Source organism: Rhipicephalus microplus, unplaced genomic scaffold, assembly GCF_043290135.1.
Source record: "Rhipicephalus microplus isolate Deutch F79 unplaced genomic scaffold, USDA_Rmic scaffold_18, whole genome shotgun sequence".
Classification (NCBI taxonomy): Eukaryota; Metazoa; Arthropoda; class Arachnida; order Ixodida; family Ixodidae; genus Rhipicephalus; species Rhipicephalus microplus.
In genome coordinates this window covers 11,002,714-11,024,601 of record NW_027464591.1, presented here as the reverse complement: position 1 = coordinate 11,024,601, position 21,888 = coordinate 11,002,714, and the positions used below count along the sequence as shown (strand labels likewise).

Below are 21,888 nucleotides of genomic sequence, written 5' to 3'. Positions count from 1 at the left end.
ATGGGTCATATTCTGTGATTCGAAGGCAGCGCTTCAGAGTTTGCAGTCTGCCATGCGTAGGAGGAGCCATGACCAACTGGTACAAGAAATAAGACATTGCCATCATGAAGCTCTAGCACGAGGGCATGATATTATATATCAATGGCTGCCTGGACATATCGGTATTACCGGAAATCAATTAGCCGATGATGCAGCCCGCTCAGCCCATGAAGAAACCCGTGTAGTCCCGATTCCTCAATCAAGGAATGATGCAGCAAGACAACTTTACCTGCTGGCTCGAGATCTCACACGCACGTTCTGGTCGTCTACGAGCTTCCAAAGGTGTCAATTTTATGAACTGGATCCTTCGCTCAAGCTAAAGCTACCATCACAACTTTCCCGCTCCGATGCGACACTGTTATGCCGCCATTGGTTGGGTGTTGCATTCACAAAGGTGTACTCCTTTCGCATTGGTATGGCAGACACTCCTACATGCGACTACTGCGGAGATGAAGAGATCATCGAACACGTCCTGTGCAGCTGCGCTTGCTACGACACACAGCGATGCCAGCTACGGATGGTTTTGAATCGACTTGACCCCGGACCATTTTGTGTGCAGAAGATACTAGGACCTTGGGCATCTGCCTCAGTTGCGCAGAAAGCAACTAAAGCACTGCTACTTTACCTTAAGTCAACAAACCTGAGCGACCGCCTGTAAACTGTGTGTGCTCCCCGAGTGTGCTCGTGATTGTGTGTACCTTCTCATCTTTCTGCAACCTCTTTTCTCCCTTTTATCCCTTCCCCAGTGCAGGGTAGCAAACCGGATGTGCGTCTGGTTAACCTCCCTGCCTTTCCTTGTATCTTTATCTCTCTCTCTCTCTCTCCGAAGTAATCCAGAGCCAGCTCTGATTTGTTAATTACGTATATGAGATGATGTTGACATTGTCATACATTTGTATATAATTTTTTTGTGTTCACGTTCATTTTTAATTTTTCTAATAACCCAGTACGCAGTTCCCATTGCCCAACATTCACCAGCCTTTAGCCAACGTTCGGCTATGCTATCCGGTATTAGCAAGCACTTCCCATAGTTATTACTAGTACAGCCTGACGTTAACCAGCGCTGAGTGGATGTCCTAATGTAAGCTTCGAAACATGGATAGTACCCGGTATAATATGGAGTTCAACACAATGCGTTTAAACGCCACTTACTCTTAAAAAATCACGCAACCTCTTCGGTTCATTCCGAATACAGTTTACTTAGAGTCGAGGGCAAACGTCAAGGTCGCGGCGTTGTATACATGCGCAGATCACTAAGTTGAAGAAAAAAAAAGTTATTTTATTGACTGTTCTCTATCACACCGTTTTTCTTCAAATGACCGCAGGAAAAACATATCCTATTATGTACGTTCTGGCAACGCCCCTGATGAGTTCTTGTTCAAAGACAAAAATGGTGAGTAAAATATTTTTTTTATGACCGGCGCTACTGTTTCTAAGTCTGTTCGTGTGTATTTGCGGCCGACAATGCGTTTGCGTTTTATACGTATAAACAGAGCTCTACTGCAATCTGTTAAGTATCAAGGCAATGTCCCAAGGTAATGACCAATATTCCCTCGTATACGAGGGACTATTGGTCAGCTGCCAGCTCGTTATGAGACACGTGCTACGAGACGCCATAGACGCTCATAAAAAGAGTGTACCACACTCGCTGCCATGGCTACAGGTGGCGCTGACTGACACTCCCACGTTTAAATTCACATATAAACCCAATAAAGTGGTAGGGGTAATAGTCGCCATGATAGCTCAGTGGTAGAGCATCGAACGCGTAATTCGGAGGTCGTAGGATCAATTCCTCCTCACGGCAACTTATTTTTTTACCCACTTTTCTTTCTCCTTATTTACTATATATATATATATATATATATATATATATATATATATATATATATATATATATATATATATATATATATATATATGATCATCATCCTCATCATCATCATCAGCCTGACTACGTCCACTGCAGGACAAAGGCCTCTCCCATGCTCCGCCAGTTAACCCGGTCCTGTGCTTGCTGCTGCCAATTTATACCCGCAAACTTCTTAATCTCAATTGCCCACCTAACCTTCTGTCTCCCCCTAACCCTCTTGCCTTCTCTGGGAATCCAGTTAGTTAACCTTAACGACCAGCGGCTATCCTGTCTACGCGCTACATGCCCGGCCCATGTCCATTTATTCTTCTTGATTTCAGCTATGATATCCTTAATCCCCGTTTGTTCCCTAATCCACTCTGCTCTCTTCTTGTCTCTTAAGGTTACACCTTCCATTTTTCTTTCTATTGCTCGCTGCGTCGTCCTCAAATGAAGCTGAACCCTCTTTGTAAGTCTCCAGGTTTCTGCTCCGCAGCTAAGTACTGGCAAGATACAGCTGCTATGTGCCTTCCTCTTGAGGGATAGTGGCGACCTACCTGTCATAATTTGAGAGTGCTTGCCAAATGTTCTCCACCCCATTCTTATTCTTCTAGTTACTTTAATCTCGTGGTTCGGCTCCGCGGTTATTACCTGCCCTAAGTAGACATAGTCTTTTACAACTTAGGTGCACTATTACCTATCTCGAAGCGCTGCTCCTTTTTGAGGTTGTTGTACATTACTTTTGTTTTCTGCAGATTCATTTTAAGGTCCACCTTTCTGCTCTCCTTGTCTAACTCTGTAATCATGAGTTGCAATTCGTCCTCTGAGTTACTCAGCAATGCGATGTCATCGGCGAAGCGCAGGTTACTAAGGTACTCTTCATTAACTTTTAACCCTAACTGTTCCCATTCTAGGCTTCCGAAAACCTCCTGTAAGCACGCGGTAAATAGTATTGGGGAGATTGTGTCCCCCTGCCTTACACCCTTCTTGATTGTAAGACAGGATATATATATATATATATATATATATATATATATATATATATATATATATATCTATAAAGAGAAAATTTGGCTATGGAAATTGGAAAGTATAAATTCAAGAAGCCGGGACATTCGGACAACATATGTAAATGCAGCACAGAAAGACAATGACAATTACAATAAATACGAAGACACATGAGGTAGGTCCAATGACAGAAGAAGCTAAAGAGCTTGTACAAAGTGTGCGTTAATATGCTAAACAGCGCTAGTCTTGATAAAAATTATGCCGCCAAACTATGACAAAATTTTGTTCATTGTCGATGAAACAGCGCATAACTAAACTAATGAATACAGCCAAGTTGCGGAAATTAACTTCCGGCAACTCGCGCAACCTACCATGTTGTTTCAGCGCGAAAAACACTATGATGCAAAAAATGAGTTAAATAATCGTTCCCCACCGTGCAGCAACTCGCATACAATGAGAAACACGGAAGTATACGAAAAGACTTGTGGTCAGTGATTGTTCCACGCAGAATCCGAAAGACAATACTACTGAGCCATGCAGGGCAGTTTTCGATCGCGTGAATAAATTTCCAGATAAGGTGCACATTAGTGAGCTTTCTTCGGAAGTAAAGTGACGGTAATAACGAAAAATTCGGCATATCCCACGTACCTATAAAAGTCGACGTTGTGCGAAGCATGCGGAGGGAAGGGGATCGTGAAGCAATTTTTTTTATTGAGTGACAAGTCATGAAATGACGTTATAGATATATGTGCAAATGTTGCACGTGCAGACATATGTTGAAAAGTTGCAGATGTTTTTATATAATTGGTTGTTTGCACTTGCGCATCGATGCGAACTGGAAGATGAGAAACACCTGGAGCTGATATGAAGTGCTGATGCTCGCGAAGATACTGGCACTGGACACTGCTACTAACCACAGTTGACTTTAACCCGACGTGACGGCTGTATCAAAGGAGTACATACGTAATGTTTTTAAAACTGCGTAGGCAGTACGGCAACCACTATTGACGTTTCACGAAGATTAGCGTCTATTTGACACGTAGTTCAGAGACCAGGTATAGCTCTGTGGTAAAATGCTTCATTTCCACGCACAATGCTTGGGTTCGATTTCAGCTTGGAATCTGACATTTACTTTTTGCATTCATCAGGTCGGCGCTACCAATGTCGGATATTTCTTAAATTGCCCATCTGTGTTTTGGTCCTTCCTGGGTAGATACTAAACGTCAATCAACTGTTGCATATACCCGCCCATGGGTATGTGCCACTGTCTGGCGAGGAGTGTTTGACAACGTATGCGACGAGATTGTGACATTACTCATGTCTTGACTAGCACGTCATGTCTGTCAAACCATCTTACCCTACCATGCTAATTTTGGTTGACGCCAAGTTAAGGGGGCAACCACGAGAGCACCCAAACGTAAGTGGCTAGGTAGATAGATAGATAGATAGATAGATAGATAGATAAATAGATAGATAGATAGATACGCTCAAGGTCGCTGAAGTTCGCTACGAAATGCGTCGCATTTAAAAATAAACCATGCTAGAGGAATATTCAATGTTTTTATTAATGGAGCGATGATCTCACAGGCTAAGAAATTTTTCTCTAGACCTATTCATTTCATGGCACAGCTGGATTGAAAAATGTATGTCTACATTACAGAGGTGCGTTAAAGTTGGTGATCTTCAATTTTGTGAACTGGCTATGAAGAGTATACGCGATGTGGAGTGCCTAGAGGGGTGCCATTGAAAGTCGTGTAGCAGACACCTCCTTTTGCTACAACCATGGCGGAAGTTCGAGCGTGTGCCAGGCTGCTCATGCAGGTGCGAAATAATTACTTTTGTGGTGATAGTGGACGCAAAAGAGCCACACATTATAAGAGTGGACATGCTTCCGATGTCACAGCTGTATGGAAAATTATCCCCATGCGCGCCATGCGTTTGCCACAGACGCGCACCACAACAAGCTCGTCTACAAAGGGGAGATCATCGTAAGTGCGCAAGTTTATTTATAACAACCCAACGAATAATGCCTGCATTCGTTGATGAGGGAACCACCGTTTTCTTCTCTCGACACACTTATTTCGCTCACATGTCATATGCATATATAGTTGATTTTGAGAATGTGGTGCATGAATTTCCCAAGTGCGACCATGCGAATGGTCAGCGTTGGTAAAAATTTGAAACCAGCACGATAAATTAGTGAAAAAATATGCAGGCAGCTTGCACTAGTGGTGCAAAACAGGGTCAACGTGGAGCTAGTGGTTAACTAGCTTATCATAGCAGCTTACCTACGTGCTTGCTGGCATTTCAATGTTACCAGCACACGTAATCGGGGTGTGCCCGAACTCACTGCTGTGTAACCTGTGCGCAGAATCTCGCTCGGAAGAAACCTGCCATTCAATTGTTCTTAAATGCGGCCACTGTAATAGTGATATCGCTGCCCCGTCAACGACTGCCCTCAATTTATGAAGAAGCGCATGGTGCTTACACAAATAGCCAGAGACAATTAGACCCACAGGAAGGCCACCCGAGATGTCTGGTGTCGGCAACGGCGTTGGAGCCATCATTCGAACTTCAAGAAGGTCAAGCTCGAAATGACAGCGCCCCCTCTGTTCCTGTGCTACACAGTCAAGCAACACAAAAAACCAATAAGTTCAATGAAAACGCCTGAGAAGAATCTATCTGCCGATGAATGACTGGTTCTTTCGAACCATACGCTTTTCATGGAACAGCAGAAGACTGCACCCAATCTGGAGTCTTCATCGATCGCTGACGACGCACCTGAAGCATATCGCAGTCACATCTATGCCTCGTTCTCACATGTACGCCCTTCGAGAGATATTATTAGATATTTGGACGACGTCTGCTGGAAGCGCTCTCCAAGTATTGGATGCCTTAAGCCCAGTGCTTGAATACCTTTACTAGAAACATGGTTAATAATCACCTTCCTTTCCAAGGATTTTTCAAGGCAGCATTCATCAACCAGTAAAACGCCAGAGGAATAACATACCGCTTTATCGATTTTCCGCTGTTCGTGCACTACAACATGTTCCCAGTAATCATAATTTGTGAGCCCAACGTACCGACGCCAGTATGACTATTGCGGTCATCACGTCAAGAAATGCAGCATGCAGCAAGGTTATCGTTTATGTTTGTCCGAAACTCAGTTATCTACTGCGTCCAATTGCGCCTCGTGATGGCTATCAGTATGTATACCTTACAATCCACATAAAGAAACCTATGTTCACTCTTATAGGCATTCATATATCACCTTCAAATAATTTTGACTCTAGAAGATTGGTTACATTCTGACCATTCTGTGTAGTTTCATGCGTCATCATAAGATACATTAATGCACATCATTCGGTATGGGGAAGTACGAGGACAAATGCAAAAGCTAAGAGACTAGCATGTTTTGCTGACAATCATGACCTCAAACTCATGATTGACAGCAGCCCCATTTTTCTTCGTGGTGTAACATATGACAGCTGCCTTGATCATGCAATCGTTTCGAGCTCGTTTGCTAGATGTGTTACGAAGCTGTAGGATATTGAGACACGCGGCAGCGACCATATTTCCTCTGACATTCGCATCAAAGGGCTGTCTAGTTGTCGTCCAGAAAACCATACAAAAAACCTATTGGACCAATTTTAAGTCTGTCATGCGAAATGTCTGTCAGGTGGGTTCATGAACAAAGCTAGAGCAAGTAATCGGGTAGACAATGCAAGATGTCACGCGTGCAGTACTATTTTCGTCGAGACCTAATGATTCCGATGCCGAATGGGAAGGACTCTGAGAGCCATACGGAGCACAGATATCGGCACACAAAGTCAATATACGTCCTCAGCACAGCCAGAAGAATGCAAAAGGAAATTCAGCGTCGCATCAACAAGTTAGCCTCTGAACGGTGGAGAACGTTTTTTTTTCTTGAAATATTTGACCCCAAAAAGAGATTGTGGTTATAAAACGGAAAATAACAGAAAAGTGAGCCCCGTAACTGTCTGCATGAGAGTGCGACACCTCAACAGTAGCTCACAAGGGATGGGGGTAAGAAGAGATTAAAAGGATAAGATAAAAGGTACAGAGAGAGAGAGATGCGCAAGTACAGCGAGCGATGACAGAAGAAATATGAAAGATGAAACACGGTCACAGGAGTTCGAGGACGGGACACCACTTGCGAGAGCTCTTGTCGGCGACAAGAGACGGTGTAGGGCTAATTCAGTCGGCCAGAGCAGCGCTGTCGTCGTCGTAGGAGACCGGCGGCAAGAGGTGGCATAGGACCAGCCTGGTCAGCCAGAGCTGCGCTGTCGTCGGAGATTGCGAGGGCACAACCGGTCGACACGAAATCCAGCGAGCGAGTTTCGCCGGAGGCCCCAGAAAGCCCCACCTCACATGTCGATAGCAGTGTGTGGTTTTCACTGCTTTCTTGAACAGTGTGTTCCAGACAAGGCACTGGTGGTTCTTCAAAAGCGTCGAGTTATTGATATCGCAGAGGGCTTTTGTGCGAAGATAGCAGACCAGGTGGTTTATCCAGATGCTCTAGCCGGAAGTGACGTCCCTATTTTCTGTGATGGCTCCATCGACTTTCCTTTCCCGATGGAGAGTCTCGAGGTGGCACTAGCTTTATGGAGGTGCTCCTCATTACTGAGACCACATGGTATATCCTATCAAGCCCTGGTGCAGTTTGGGTGTGGCTGCGAGGGGAGAGCTGCTACGTCTGTACAACGCATCCTGACAAGAAAGAAGTGCTCCCAACCAATGGACGGCAAGTCGTCTAGCACCATTTCTTAAGACTTTCAAGTCTCCACTTTGCCTCGTACTACTCTATTAAATCGGCCAGCTGCGTGGGAAAGATAATTGGTTGGCTGATCGTTAACTGACTTTTCTGGTACCTTCAACATTACAAGATTCGTCCAACCTCTATCACTGTCTTGAGGTGATCGCTCATCTGTCGATAACTTTATTGGTCTCGTCTCATACGTCCAACAACAGAAATCACGAAAGCGTTTGTCTGCTGCTTTATTTTGACATGTCAAAGGTGCATAAATTAACGTGATACACGAGGTCATTCTAAATGCCCCACAGCCTGCAATCACTAGGTCATAGTATTTCAACCGACACAAACACACAACCGCATTAAGTAAGAAAAAACATCTGCGCCACCACTTTTTATCTTTATAATAACGCATTACCCTTCATTTTTGTACGAATTCTTATTGTAACGCATTACCCTTCATTCTTGTAAGAAGTCTTATTGTTAAATTTTATGTGTACGTGTGATGTATGCTGATCTGTATGTATAATGCTTTTGATGTGAATGCCATGTAAAAACACTTGTTGACATGTGTCTAATATGTGCTATTGCCATGTAAGGAACCCTGGGCCTTCGTCAAGCTGCTGAGACAGCTTTTTGCTTACGTGTCTCTCTAGATTGTTTCCTGGTAATTAAAATTGAATTGACTTGAATGGTTGGCCGAGTTTGTTGATTGATTGCTTTCTAACTGACAGCAAGATCATTCTTCATATTGTCACGGGGTCGTGACGTGAACGAAGGGAGCAGACTCGAGGTTGAAGAAGAAACTGCTTATTCGTGCCTTGTGGCGACGCAAAAGGAAAGTAAGACACTAGCACTGATGGCGGTGAACAGAGCGCCGGCCGTTGATCAACTGACAAGGGGCGAATCGTGTCTTCCAGCGAATGTTACTTGCCATCGAATGTTATAGTGGTATCACTAGCGGCGACGTATGTTCCAGAATAATCTGTTATGTTCACAAAGTGGGCGTAATCTGAACAAAATGATCTACTGCCATCCCGAGCTTTCTCGAATAGTGTAGACATGGTTTGAGCTCAGAATCGTTGGCAGTAAAACGATGCGATAACAAAAGCTTGAAGACGGAACGTGGCAATATCAACCGACCACGAACCAAACACACGGCGCTATACCTGTCGGGGTGCTCGTCAGGGTGGAGTACTAAGCCTCACTCTATCAAGTCTAGTACTCGTTAAACTCACTCAATACCTACCTTGCACGGTAGCGATACGCATATACGCATACGACATATGTGTCTAGACATCTGGCGTCAAACGTCTTCTGATGCGAGCGAGGCTTCAAAAAGCTGCAACTATGACAACGAGCTACCTATACAAGCAAGACCGGAAATCTTCCGGGAAGAATGTGCATTAGTGGCGTTCGCTAGTAAGCCAATGACGCACTATGCTATTTCCATTTCAGGGTGAATCATTTCTTATACCCGAACCCAGAAATATTTGTGATTAATTATAGACAGAGGCAGCCGTTGGAGCCCGCATGTGTCTTACTTTAAACAGAATTTGACAGGCATCTCCCAGTCTTTCAAGTTTCCATGTGGAAAAACCTGGGGCATGTAGGTAGACGCAATGCTGGAACTGTACAGGGGCGCTATGCAGAATCGGCCGAGCTTCGCCCGAGTTTCGGGAAACTCGGAATCTTTCCTAGTTCTCGCGACACCCCCTTTTAAATCGGAGCCAACCAGCACGAAAAAGTTAAATTCCCCTCTCAGCACGCTGCGTTTCATTCGTTACGATGGAAGCAGTCACCGCGTCAAGGAGGGTCGACTATGTTGGATGGTGTTTTCAAACCGGAGGCATCTCCTTTCATTTGTTTGTCATTACACTGAGTGCAGAAGTTCACCCATGCAATAAATATGTCAGAAACGTTTGGCGATGATATATTAGAGAAATGGGTGTTTAAATTGATTTTGAACCTTTATTGCCCACACTAAGTCTGTTTTAGAATAATCAGCATGGTGATGATCAGCAAGTCATGAGATTAGTACCTGGTGAGCGTGTTACAACATCGCGACCACAGCTAAACCTGAGATCACGTGTTAATAGTCATGGCCAGCCTGTACATTCTGGCGCACTGCTCGGCTGGTGCGCGTCTTCTTTGCCGTCATCGTTCACTAGCATCCGAGCACGTCCGGCTGGGTAATTAGTAATTTGGCTGGATGGTATACTTGGCTAGTTAGGCCAGGGCATGCTATGACTAAGCTAATAACACCAAGTCATGGTAAGGCCGAGGCAGGGGCGCAGCCAAGTGATGGCATACCAGCCCATGCCCCCCCTCCCCGCCCGAAATTTTTCGGGCCATATGATACTGAGCAAAAATTGGCTATTTAGACGGGGTGCCCCTCCCAAAATTAATAAGGTCACCCCCACTCCCCCTTAAAAAATTTCTGGCTCTGCGCCTGGGCCGCGGTAATTATGCAACATCTTCAGAAAACCACGCTAACGAATCCATGTAAAGCTAGGACTGGGCCAACTAAAGCATGATAGTTTATGAGATAACTAAACCTTGCTCATTAATGCGACGTTAATCACAAGCACGCTAAGAAAAAAACATCCTAAGTAGCCCTTACTAACATGATGACAATTAGTGTCGTGCTAATCAGGATTATGTTTCTAGCTCCATACTGATCCCGACCTTCCTAATTGCTCCCGAGATCATTGCCGTTTAACTGAAACCTTATCAATGAAGACAAAACAGCTCAGTGTATGGCCGTTATGCCTTAGTCAATTAGTATAATCAAAATTCAGACAGAGCTGATGTGGTCTTCACTTCGAAGCCGACCACTCACATGAGTAGACGACCAACTTAAAAAACTGCTAGAATATAGGTTATCACAAGCACCTCTAAGGTTTCAGCCTTGCAAAAGCAGTGCAAGCTCACCAAGTTACTTTATATGCAAAGAAGCTGCCGCTTAGCGTTCACCGCATCAAATGCTTGGCAGTCCCATTGGCACCATGACAGTCACTAGTACAGCTGGGGCGATCTCAGAATCAATGAGTTCGTATCCGAGTTCACGCGTCAATCAGTTTGATTGACAGGCGCCTCGGTGAATAGCGGGTACAACCACCAGGTTTGCTCTTGTCGTGGAGCAGTACTTACGTCGGGAGGCACGATAAATCTAACATGTTTATCACGCAGACTATGCACACACGCATGCAGAATTCATATCGTCACGTGACGCGGCTACGATGTTTCACATTCAACTTCACCGCACCCACGACGCATCTAATTGCAGCCGCGTTGCCGCCATGATGCGAGTGCCTCTGGTGACCACCTGCCCTTATATTTATCTGAAATATTTGATAGCAGCAAAACAAGCAGCACGAGAGTGCTGGATGCGCACCCTTGCTGCCTTTGAGAGTGGAAATTTTCATGCTGCACGTGGAGCGAAAGAACCTCTTCGAACGAGGAGAAATGCCTACGAACACGCCTGTGGTAGGCACGTGTTGAGTTATCAAAAAGATATCGCGACAATCAGGCCGACGTCGCTGCACGATTAGAATGTTGACTGAGTGGGGGCGCGGACGTGTCCGCTCGGTGTGCCTCTTTGATAACCGCTGCAAATGTCCCAGCCACGTGAATTGTTCTAGCCATTTTTATCAACGCTGCTATCAAGCACTCCGCAGTGTCTTCACGCCGTGGCCGCCATAAAGCGAGCTCAGAGCAAACTCGTCGGCCCGAGAAGCTCGGATAACCGTGCGTAGCATCCCAGGTTAACTAGCCTGTTGCGATATGTCAGCCCATACTGACTAATACTTGTAAGACAAACATTCGCACTCTACACAGGCTGCACAAGCTCAGGCTTTCCGAGTTTGCCTTGGCTTCCCGAAATACCCGTCGACTGATGCGACTGTTTCTTTGGTATGGGACCAGCCTATGAAAACGCACGTTGTAGCAGAAGTCTTGACAGCTCATATCAGGCATTTTTCCCGGGATCATTGCCGCCCTTAGCAACACTGCCTTCAGAAAGATCACGGGTTTCGTGTGCAACTATTTTAAACTATGCTGCCCACCTTCAATACGGCCTCAGCCTCGCGTCAATGCCACTGATACCCCGTGATACTTAATTCGAGCGAATGTCCACTTAAGCGTATCGGGAATTGGAAAAAATCTGAGTTCTCATTACTGGGGCTGAAGCAGCTCTTTCACTCAGTATTCTAAACGATAAGTCACTGATCACTTGGATATTTATACCGGCAGATGAACAGATATGTTTGATGCTTCTTGATGAAATTTCTCAGTTGAAAGTCAGCGCTCGTATAGTGTCCTTCCTTTTCTCTCTCTTCGTTTTTGGTGCTGTTTACTTTGACCAGCTATGAACTTCAAGCGCTTCATATGGAATTCATCTGCAATTCATTAGCACTTCAGGCAGTCAACCACGAACAGCCTCAACGATGGTCAGTTTTCTGCAATTCGAAGGCGGCTCTGCGATATTTGCTGTCAGCTCTGCGGTGCGGAGCATGTGAGCAGTTGGTCTTCGAGGTTAAGCATCTCATTGATATTGTGTTCAAGAAACGACACCACGTCGCATTCAAGTGGCTGCCAAGTCACTGTTGTGTGGTAGGCAATGAACATGCCGAGATTGATTCCCGCTCAGCTCTTCAAAGGGACATGGTCGAGACAATAGCCTCTATTGAGGACCGATGCAGAGAGCCTACATCAAGTGGCCACAATACAAGTCACTTTCTCTACTAGAAGCAGAGCAAGTGGACTTCGCAAACAACACCAGCACTACCCGAACACTTTATGCCTTCAGAAACTTACAAGACTACGCCGAAATGAAGCCACTGCCCTTTGTCATTTATGGCTGAAAGTAGCTTTCACGAAGTCATTCTCCTTTCGTCTCGGAATGTCTGCTAACCCTTTTTGTGCCAATAGTGATAACGAAAAAACATTAGAGCACAACATCTGTGACTAGAACATATCAAGCAGCCGTTTGAGCTCTCAATGATCAGAGACCGATGAAGGGGGAAACCATTCTGGAAGGTCGACCAGAGAGGACATTGCAGGTGAAGGCGATGAAGGTGGTGCTAAACTTCTTGAAGGCAACACATTTGCACTGGCAATTATAAATTTAATCTCTTCTGATGACTGTGAAGTGCGATTTTGTTTGCGTGCTCTCTCTTCCTCCTTCTTTAAAGCTCCTGTGTAGGGTATAATATACCAGTCCTCCAAGACTGCTTAAAATCCCTGTCTTTGTTTTACTACCTGTTCCTCCCTTACTTCCTTGATACGTTCTTGTTAGATTTTGCAAGGTATCGTTAAGTGTTGCGAAATCACCTAAGGTTTTATGTGATAGTTCGCTTATGCACATCACAATACGCCAACAATGCACAAGAAACGCTAACATGGTACATGAATAGATAGGCTAACTACGTGATTCATGCGAGAATACTCCACGTGAAAGCCTCTGCGTTGAACTAAACATTTATGGTCATGTCTTTGTTTTATGTGCCGTTTACAGGTCACCTGACTCAGCCCCTGAATACATATTGAAAATTAGTGACCACATTTCACAATTCAATGAAAATAATCCTCTTGTGGTTGGTGATTTTAACCTACCAGGCATTGACTGGGATCGTATCAAATCGGGTGCCGGTTCTGTACGTGACGCAAACGTTCTTTTTGATTTGATGCTTGTACACAATCTTGTACAAGTAGTTCGCGAGCCTACTAGACATGGAACCGGTATTGACTCGCTCCTTGATCTCGTCTTTCTTGATCGTTCCTTTTCTAATTACCATGTATCTGTTGAGCCTGGCCTATTTGACCACGATATTGTGTCTGTACACTTTTCGTTGAATGTTAAACATACGCCTGACACGCGTGCACCTGTGTTTGTGAAGGATTTTGCACGAGCTGATGATATCAGTGTAATAGAATATCTTGAATCTTGCTTTCGCAAATTTCGCGCAAGTGACGTTCTCGAGCTTTGGACCAAGTTTAAAGCCATGTGTTTATTCTGCATAGATCAGTTCATACCAAACAAACGTGTAAAACCAACTAAACATACACCTTGGATGAACAGGCATACCATTCAGTTAAAACGTAAAGCCAAACGATTACGAAAAAAAGGAGCTTCTGCTGTTAATTTAACCACTGTTCGTACAGCTCTGTCGGAATCTATTACAGAGGCAAAGAAGTTTTATTTCTGCAACACTTTACCTAACTTTATAAGTGAAGATCCACAGAAGTTTTGGAACTTTGTTAAGGAGCAAAACAAATCACTAACGAGCATTACCCACGACGGTACTGCAGTAACTGACCCCAAAAGCATTGCTAACCTTTTAAATGCACACTTTCACGGTGTCTTCTCCCCGCCTACTCTCCCTTCTTTTCAAATTTGACGGTCCTCCTTTTCGGATATGAATATTTCTCAACAAGGTGTGCTTAACATGCTTCTACGATTGAAGACGAAATCTTCCGTCGGTCCTGATGGCATTCCCAACTCTTTCCTCCGGCGTTACGCTGAACCACTAAGCGAATTTCTCATCGCAATCTTTCAGGTCTCTCTAGAATCCGCGATACTTCCACTTGACTGGAAAATTGCACGCATTGTACCAATTTAAAAAAAGGGCAACCCATCTTCAGTTTTAAATTACCGTCCAATTTCTATTTTATCATCTTCTTGCAAAATGATTGAGCATATCGTTTCTGATTACATTAATAACTTCTTAAATGAGCATGACATTATAACTCCTTTCCAACATGGATTTAGGAAGGGTCTTTCGACAATCACCCAATTAAGCACCGTCTTACATTCTTTCGCTTCTGTTCTTGACAGAGGTGAACAAATGGACATCATCTTTCTAGATTTTCAAAAGGCTTTTGATGTAGTTCCTCATGACAAATTAATCTGCAAATTAGAGTTCCTTGGTTTTTCTGGCTTCATCTTATCATGGTTCTGTTTATTTAATGCATCGGAAACAGTGTGTTATAATTGACGGACAACAATCTGACTCTTTCCCGGTAACCTCAGGGGTCCCTCAGGGAAGTGTACTTGGCCCACTATTACTCTTTATTTATTGCAACGACATGACAGATGTCATACAAGCCCCAGTAAATATTCGTCTTCTCGCAGATGACTGCGTTATTTTTAAAGAAATTAATAGTGTTGAAGACCAATGCTTGCTTAGTGCAGCCTTAAACAGTATTTTCAAGTGGAGCAATAAGTGGGGCATGAAGCTAAATTCTTCTAAGTCTGTGCTCCTGCGTATAACTAAAAAAACAGTACCCCTGATGTTTTCATTCTCCATTGGCCAGGACTCATTGATTGAAGTGAAGGAGTACAATTATCTTGGAGTTACCATTACTAACAACCTCAACTGGAGCACCCATATTACTAACACCACCTCTTCTGCTTTCAGAAAATTATGTCTACTTCGACACAAGCTTAAAGATGCATCCCATGACGTGAAAGCTTTAGCCTATAGAACTTTTATCAGACACAAATTAGAATACGCCTCCATTATTTGGGATCCTTTTACCAAAACCAATATTAATTGTCTTGGCAGAATACAGAGAAAAGCCATGCGATTCATCTTTTCTAAATACAGCCGTGAGGATTCTGTAACGGATCTTATACGTTCCAACGGTTTTCACACACTTCAAATGAGGCGCAAAATATCCCGATTGAAGTTCCTCCATTCTTTGTTAAATCGTAAATTTTTTATAGATCCCAGTCCTTACATAACCCTTTCTGAGACTAGGAAAACCCGTCATTCCCATCCCCTCACACTCTCCCCTTATGTTGCCAGATCTAAACTCTTTAAATATTATTTTTTTCCCCGCACCACAGAGGAATGAAACCTAATACCTATTGATCATCAGGACTCAACTGAATCTATACAGAATTACTTCTTCACTATTTCCTAATTATATTTTATTTAGAGTTGTTTTTATTGTTACCCGATTTGTTTATGATATTGAATTGTGCTTTGTAGACGTATTTATGTTGTACCCTGCCCCTCCTGCATGGGCCACATGGCCTGCAGTATTTTGTAAATAAAAAAAATAAAATAAAAATTATAGTTACGTGCATATTTGCCATAGTCACGGTTTGAAAGAAAATGCAAAGAGTAGTCTTATATATTGCTTGAAAACCGAATGCTTCCTTGAAGTCTATCCAATTGCATGAAAGAACAACAAAAAAGCAACCAATATCTAGCACCACTAGCAAAAGTTTTAAAAATATACGCCATCTCCGCCTAAAGGGAATCTTGAGGATATGCGAAGCACCATTGGGGGCACATACCAAGTTTCCGCTTACGTTCCATCGGCTTTCCCGCTAGTGTGTGCAGTTTTAATTTAGTATGTGTTACCATTATGTTGTGTTTATGCGTTGTCGAGGTAGTCTCGCTTTAATCGTGCGGGCGCTCCACCGGTGCCCGGTAACTGCAGTTGTCTGGAAAGACTCGCTACCCTCGCTGCAGACTCGCGTTGTCTCTCTGTATCGGAAACGGCTGCTCTACGCCGGCCTTCCGGATTTCAGGGTTCGCCACTCAACACCGTCGCTTGGCTTGCGCTTCCCTGGCCCAGAGTTCAGAGTCAACCTGCCTGCGCAGGAGCGTGCGTTAAGCATCACAATCCCCGTGCTGCTGCTGCTCCACGACGATCTCGATCTGGGCAGAGGTTAGAGTGCTGCTGCAACTGGTGCCTGCGTTGACGTCACAACTCATCTGAACGGGAACGAAGCGAGAATGACGAAAGGCGACCGAGAGCACGCGCTTACATGAAACGGGGTGGGGAGAGAAGGTTGAGGGTTTACAGGCTGCAGTGAGGAAAGCGAGAGAGAGAGAGAGTAAGTGCATGCGCAGTGGAGAGTGGACGCCACCGTATCAGGCTCGCTCAAGAGATGCTTCAACGAAGCGACACCAACATATAGTCACCCATTTTATGCAAAAGGATACAACAACCAGAAGCTAGAGCCACAAGCAAGAATAAAAATAAAAATAAAACGCGCAATCGGCTCATGAGTTGTCGCGAGAATTGACCCGCCGCGCGACCCAATCACACAACTCGGTGATCATCCCTGGCGCCGCCGACGTACCACACAAATGCTGATTTACAAGCTACACAGAATACATGCAACACTACAGACAAGCAAGGCGCGTCTTTCCCGCACCTCATCCGAGTCTAAACAGGCAAGAAGCATCGGAATACCGACAGCTACAAACGAACTGCTACTCGAACCCTGTGCACCTCCACAGGAGCTACCCACCATTGTACCCGGACAATAAATATAAGCTATGTGTAACAGAAAAGGCGTCTTACAAACATATATTATGGGAATGCCCCAACTTATCAACAAGTTCTCTTGAGGTCCTCCGGGAGCAGTGGCTGCTTGTGCTGCTCAGCTCGGAGGTTCAAGAACAAAACTGGGCTATCCAGCAGGCCAGGGAGGCTGTACCGAGACAAGGTCTCCCGGTACCTCCTTGTGCAGTCCAGCCCGGACCACAAACATGCCAGATACGAAAATAAAGTTTATTCATCATCATCATCATCATCATCATCGATGAATGTTCATAGGTGCCCTGTGGTACAGCCAATGTGTATATGGTTGAGGCGAGCGAACAACTAACATTCTCTACCGATGATCGAACTGCAGTGCCATCACAGAATGCAGCCGATTCCGTGCAGCGCACATGTGATTGCGTGGTGATTTTGTGAAGGAGCTGGCACCAGCTCCACATTTTCTGACTTTGTGCTTCGCACCATTCGTTTTTCAAGAGAGACATCGCATCGCATCAGAAATTCCATCCCCATGTTCATTGTAGCGTCCATAATGTTGGCGAGGCCCAGAGGAAATGTAATAGCGTCCGCTGACGATGTTGCGACCAAAACGAAGAAATAAAAACACGTAATTATTCTAACGCAGCCGTAAACAAGGCGCGGTTGCTTACCTTCCGTGCTGGACAGCTGGAAAGCACCGTTACCACGTCTCCTAAATGCTCTTGAAACCACACCAGAAACTTGAAAAAGTGCTTTATCTTTTAACTGAATAAGGGCGCGCACACGGACACAGACACTAAAACAGGAAATTGCCTGGACCAGGAACAGCTACTCGCAACTAAAGTTTATTCGAAAGAAATGTACCTATGTATCACTTCTGTCATATGACCTGTTAGGGGACAGGCAGGTGACTGGCAGGCAGGTGACATGGCCACGTCATGTGGCAGAAGTGATATATATGTAAATACCTATCTCTCGAACAAACTTTAGTTGCGAGTGGGCGCTCTTGGTCTGTGTAATTTCCTGTTCTAGTGTCTTTGTCTCTGTGCGCGCTCTTCTTTAGTTAAAAGATGAACCAATACCAACTAGCCTGATTATCCGTGCTATTGTAAAAGTGCGTTTCTGGCAAGATTTTGTTTGTGTTTGAGCAGCCAAGAACACGGCAGTTATTTCTCGACATCGCTGAAGGCAGATCAAACTGTTAAATCAACACTAAAAGTGCATCCTTCCGTGCAATCGCCTATACACTCGCGGGAACAGTTCTCGCCCAAGCCCGCCAACACTTCTAACCCATGGCGGCAGATGGCGTCGTCAGCGCTTAGCGTATCGCTTATATACACCTTTTCTATTGTTTCAGCAAATGGAGCTTCCGAATCGAAATAATATAAGGTTTGATATATAGAATACATGGAGTTAAACGTCCCAAAACCACCACATGATTATGAGAGACGCCGTAGCGGAGGGCTCCGAAAATTTCGACCACCTGGGCTTTTTTAACGTGCACTCAAATCTGAGCACACGGGCCTAGAGCCTTTTCGGCTCCCCCGAAAATGCAGCTGCCGCAGCTTGGATTCAATCCCGTGACCTGAGGGTCAGCAGCCGAGTACCTTAGTCACCAGACCACCACGGTGGGGCTCAGGTAAAATTTGCTTCCCTCAAACAGCATCGTAGTAATTTCCAGGGAATTCAGAAGGTCTTAATCAGCCTTAATCCTGTAAAGCGTGACAACAGGTGTAAACGTTTCGACACTAGTTCAACATATCTTCAATATATCAGCTTCTGCATACTATGAAGTAGCTTGTTGGTCGATACTTTCAGTATATTTGTGTAAAAAAAACCCTTCTTCCAGAGAAGACATGAAATTGTAAATGTAGGGCTTGTGTTTTTTTCTTAGGCGCGATAATAATAAGAATTGACAGAAATTGATGCCATATATGTTTACCTTGGGGTAAGCTTCTTCAAGATAGGTTTACCCCAATTAAAAGAATGTTCCATAACAAATAATAGATATTTATTAGGTGAGCGTTACGATCACTGAGACTGCTACACATTGGAAACAACCTTCCGATATAAACAATTATCAAAACTTATGCCAATTGGCAAAAGACGCATTTGTATTTGTTTGTTTTTTTCAGATAACAAGCCTTTACAAATCGGCAGATACGTCTACTCGGACTACAAGGACTGCCTTATTTTAGAAATGCCTTACGGGAGCTCGCAAGGTGAGATAATGAGTACACTGTGATGATATTGACAGCTTCCGCAAGTAACTTATGCTGACACGTAATTCGATAAACGTCCGCTCTCTCTTTACGTTGAAGCTGCTGAATACTGGCTGCAGAGTAAGGCAGCTGATAACGAGGCAGAAGAATCTTGAGTCGGGCTGTTTTTGGTGGTATTGCCATCAGTACTTAGGGGTTGCAATTATCATTGTAAAAGATAACTGGGCAAACTACACACACAGTGTGAAAGAGGTCCTGCATAAAGTACTAGAATATGGAGAAAAAATAGATATTGTCGTCTAGTTTGCTGGCTGTAGCTATAGGTCATTACGCGGGACGTGATTGAGAGTGCAGGTCAAGTGTTTCATAGTGCGATGGGTTGAACCATTCGTCACTTTAGAAGTGCGCTGAATGAATATAGGTGGTGGCCAAGGAATGCAATATTATAAAGAAATTTCACCATGCTTCCGCACTTGGGCTTCGTAAATTCAGTTCAATCTGCGCACAAAAAATTTTGCTTTATTCAACGAGAGTAGAAATTTGCGGAATTGCTAAGTAGTTAGGAAGGGACCAGCAAAATAAAATCCCGGTTTGGTGATGAAACTACTGAATCCTAATATAGCGCTTCACTATCGAGGCACGAGAATTGAAAACAAAGGAAACAACTACTAACAACGGAGCTGTGGTCATGTGACCTAAAACAAATGTTTGGACCGTAAAAAAAAGGTGCAAGTTTTGTCCGGGAGTGCCCATCAAAAGCAACTCTTTTGGATCTTGTATTAATGCCTCATGGTGCCTTAGATGTGATGTTTATGTTGATTCATCTGGCATGAAAGTGTGCAGTATAGTTTTGTCAAGAAGCTGGCTGAGATTCTCCACATATACATGATTTGCAAAAATAGTGTGCAGCTGTGGCAAATGCAATACACCTTCAAAGTGTCAAAAAACACTAGTAGTGGAGGGGAAAAAAAACTTCCGTTCATTAAAACCATTTGAACCATCGCATGTCACTTACAAGTGAATTCTGCTTCACTCTTCACAAGAACTGAATCCAATGTCTTTCGTCAAATACAAAACAAATTTGTTGGAGAGATATTGCTGTCAACACTCTTTCTTCAGTTTGACTACACTTGATGCGTTTTCCTTCTTTTAATGTGCATAATAATCTTTTCAGTTCCCCTCTCTAGAATGCATGTTATGGATATCTTGGGAAGTAAAGAACAACATACCGAAAGTGTGCATGGATCAACTCGAAGACAACTGTGAAGGATCGAAGCTTTCTTTCGACGAAGCCACCTGCAGCCCCTTTTTTAAGCAAACTAATAAAAAAGGATAACAACAATAAAACCATGTTTCTGGGCGAATATATTCCTAACCTTTGTTTCTTTAGGCACAATTTTCTGGCTATTTCTTGGCGTGCACTGACAATACCAATGCAGAGTGCTGGATGGATGGATGCATTGATATGGCTGCACCCTTTAGATTGGGTGGTGGCTAACGCCACCTAGCCTTAATACTTAGTGAACCAAAAGCTTGATTTATTTTTTTTTACCTTCAAGTAGTGAAGTTGAGGACTGGTACTTTGCAGTGGAGGGTTTAACTTTGACTCGTACTTTGACTTTAGCCACCAATCAGATAACCTCCTTCTAGTTAATTCTACTCGCTTAATGTCTATTCTGCCCTTCCTGTCCCTAAACCCCAGTGCTTTGAAAACCTCTGCGCCATCATCTTGAACTTTAGGGTGAAGCCCTTTACAGAACATTATCAAGTGTTCAGCAGGTCCCTTCTCCTCTTCACAAACACTGCATACCGTGTCTAACCCTTCGTACTCGGCCCGATATGTTTTGGTTCGCAATACTCCTGTCCTGGTCTCAAACAGTAAAGAACTACCCAGAGTATTATCATAGATCAATTCCTTGGCCAATTCCTGCTTAAAAGTTGAATAGATCTTTTGTGCGGACTTTTTAATCATGCAAATTATCCACAAATCCGTCTCCGTTTCCTTCACCTTCTTAACCGGTAGTTCTTTTTGGTTTGGCCTCCTGCTGTTTTCCAAGTATTTACCCGTCGATTTTCTGGCTCGCTTCCTGCATTTTGTATCGACATTCTTCATGTACAAGTAGCTCAAAACCTTCCTAGCCCAATGCTCCTGCCCCATTTCTCTCAATCGCTTCTCAAACTTTATCTTGCTGCTAGCTTCCCTGCCCTCAAATGATGTCCATCCCATATCACCTTGTACTTCCTGATTTGATGTATTCCCGTGAGCTCCTGAAGCAAGTCTACCTACTCCTTGTTGGTTAATTTCTAATCTCGCTTGAACATCTGATCTCATGCACAAAACTGCATTGCCGAACGCCAGACCAGGAACCATGACCTATTTTCATATTCCTCTCACAACATGATACCTATTGTAATTCCACAGTGCCCTATTTTTCATCACTGCTGAATTCCTACCTTTAGTCGTCGCGTATACTTCGTGTTCCCTTAGGTACTCGGTCCCATTGCTTATTCAAACGCCCAGATATTTGTATTTATCTGCTATCTCCAGCGTGACTTCCTGTATCCTAAACTCACTACCTTCATTATCATTAAAAATTATGACTGCTCATTTTTACTTTCTGAATCTGACATCTAACCTATCTCCCTCATTGCCGCTATACACCCTATAAAAGTTAATGATTTCCGCATCGTGTTAGACTTGGGTTTTTTAT

General features: G+C 43.9%; 1 protein-coding gene across 2 annotated transcripts in view; it reads left to right on the top strand.

Moving 5' to 3' along the window:
- The window catches only part of LOC119177749 (uncharacterized), a 30,066-nt gene extending 9,525 nt beyond the window's left edge, over nucleotides 1-20,541 (top strand). The window contains exons 3-5 of one of the 2 annotated variants that reach the window (XM_037428926.2): nucleotides 1,365-1,432; nucleotides 19,091-19,177; nucleotides 20,365-20,541. In XM_037428926.2, coding sequence (XP_037284823.1) covers nucleotides 1,365-1,432; nucleotides 19,091-19,177; nucleotides 20,365-20,513 — 304 coding nt within the window. In that variant the 3' untranslated portion in view covers nucleotides 20,514-20,541. Of the gene's footprint in view, nucleotides 1-1,364; nucleotides 1,433-19,090; nucleotides 19,178-20,351 lie in introns of both variants that reach the window. The other variant, XM_075883591.1, reaches the window with a different exon arrangement.
- Nucleotides 20,542-21,888: the final 1,347 nt, after the last annotated feature.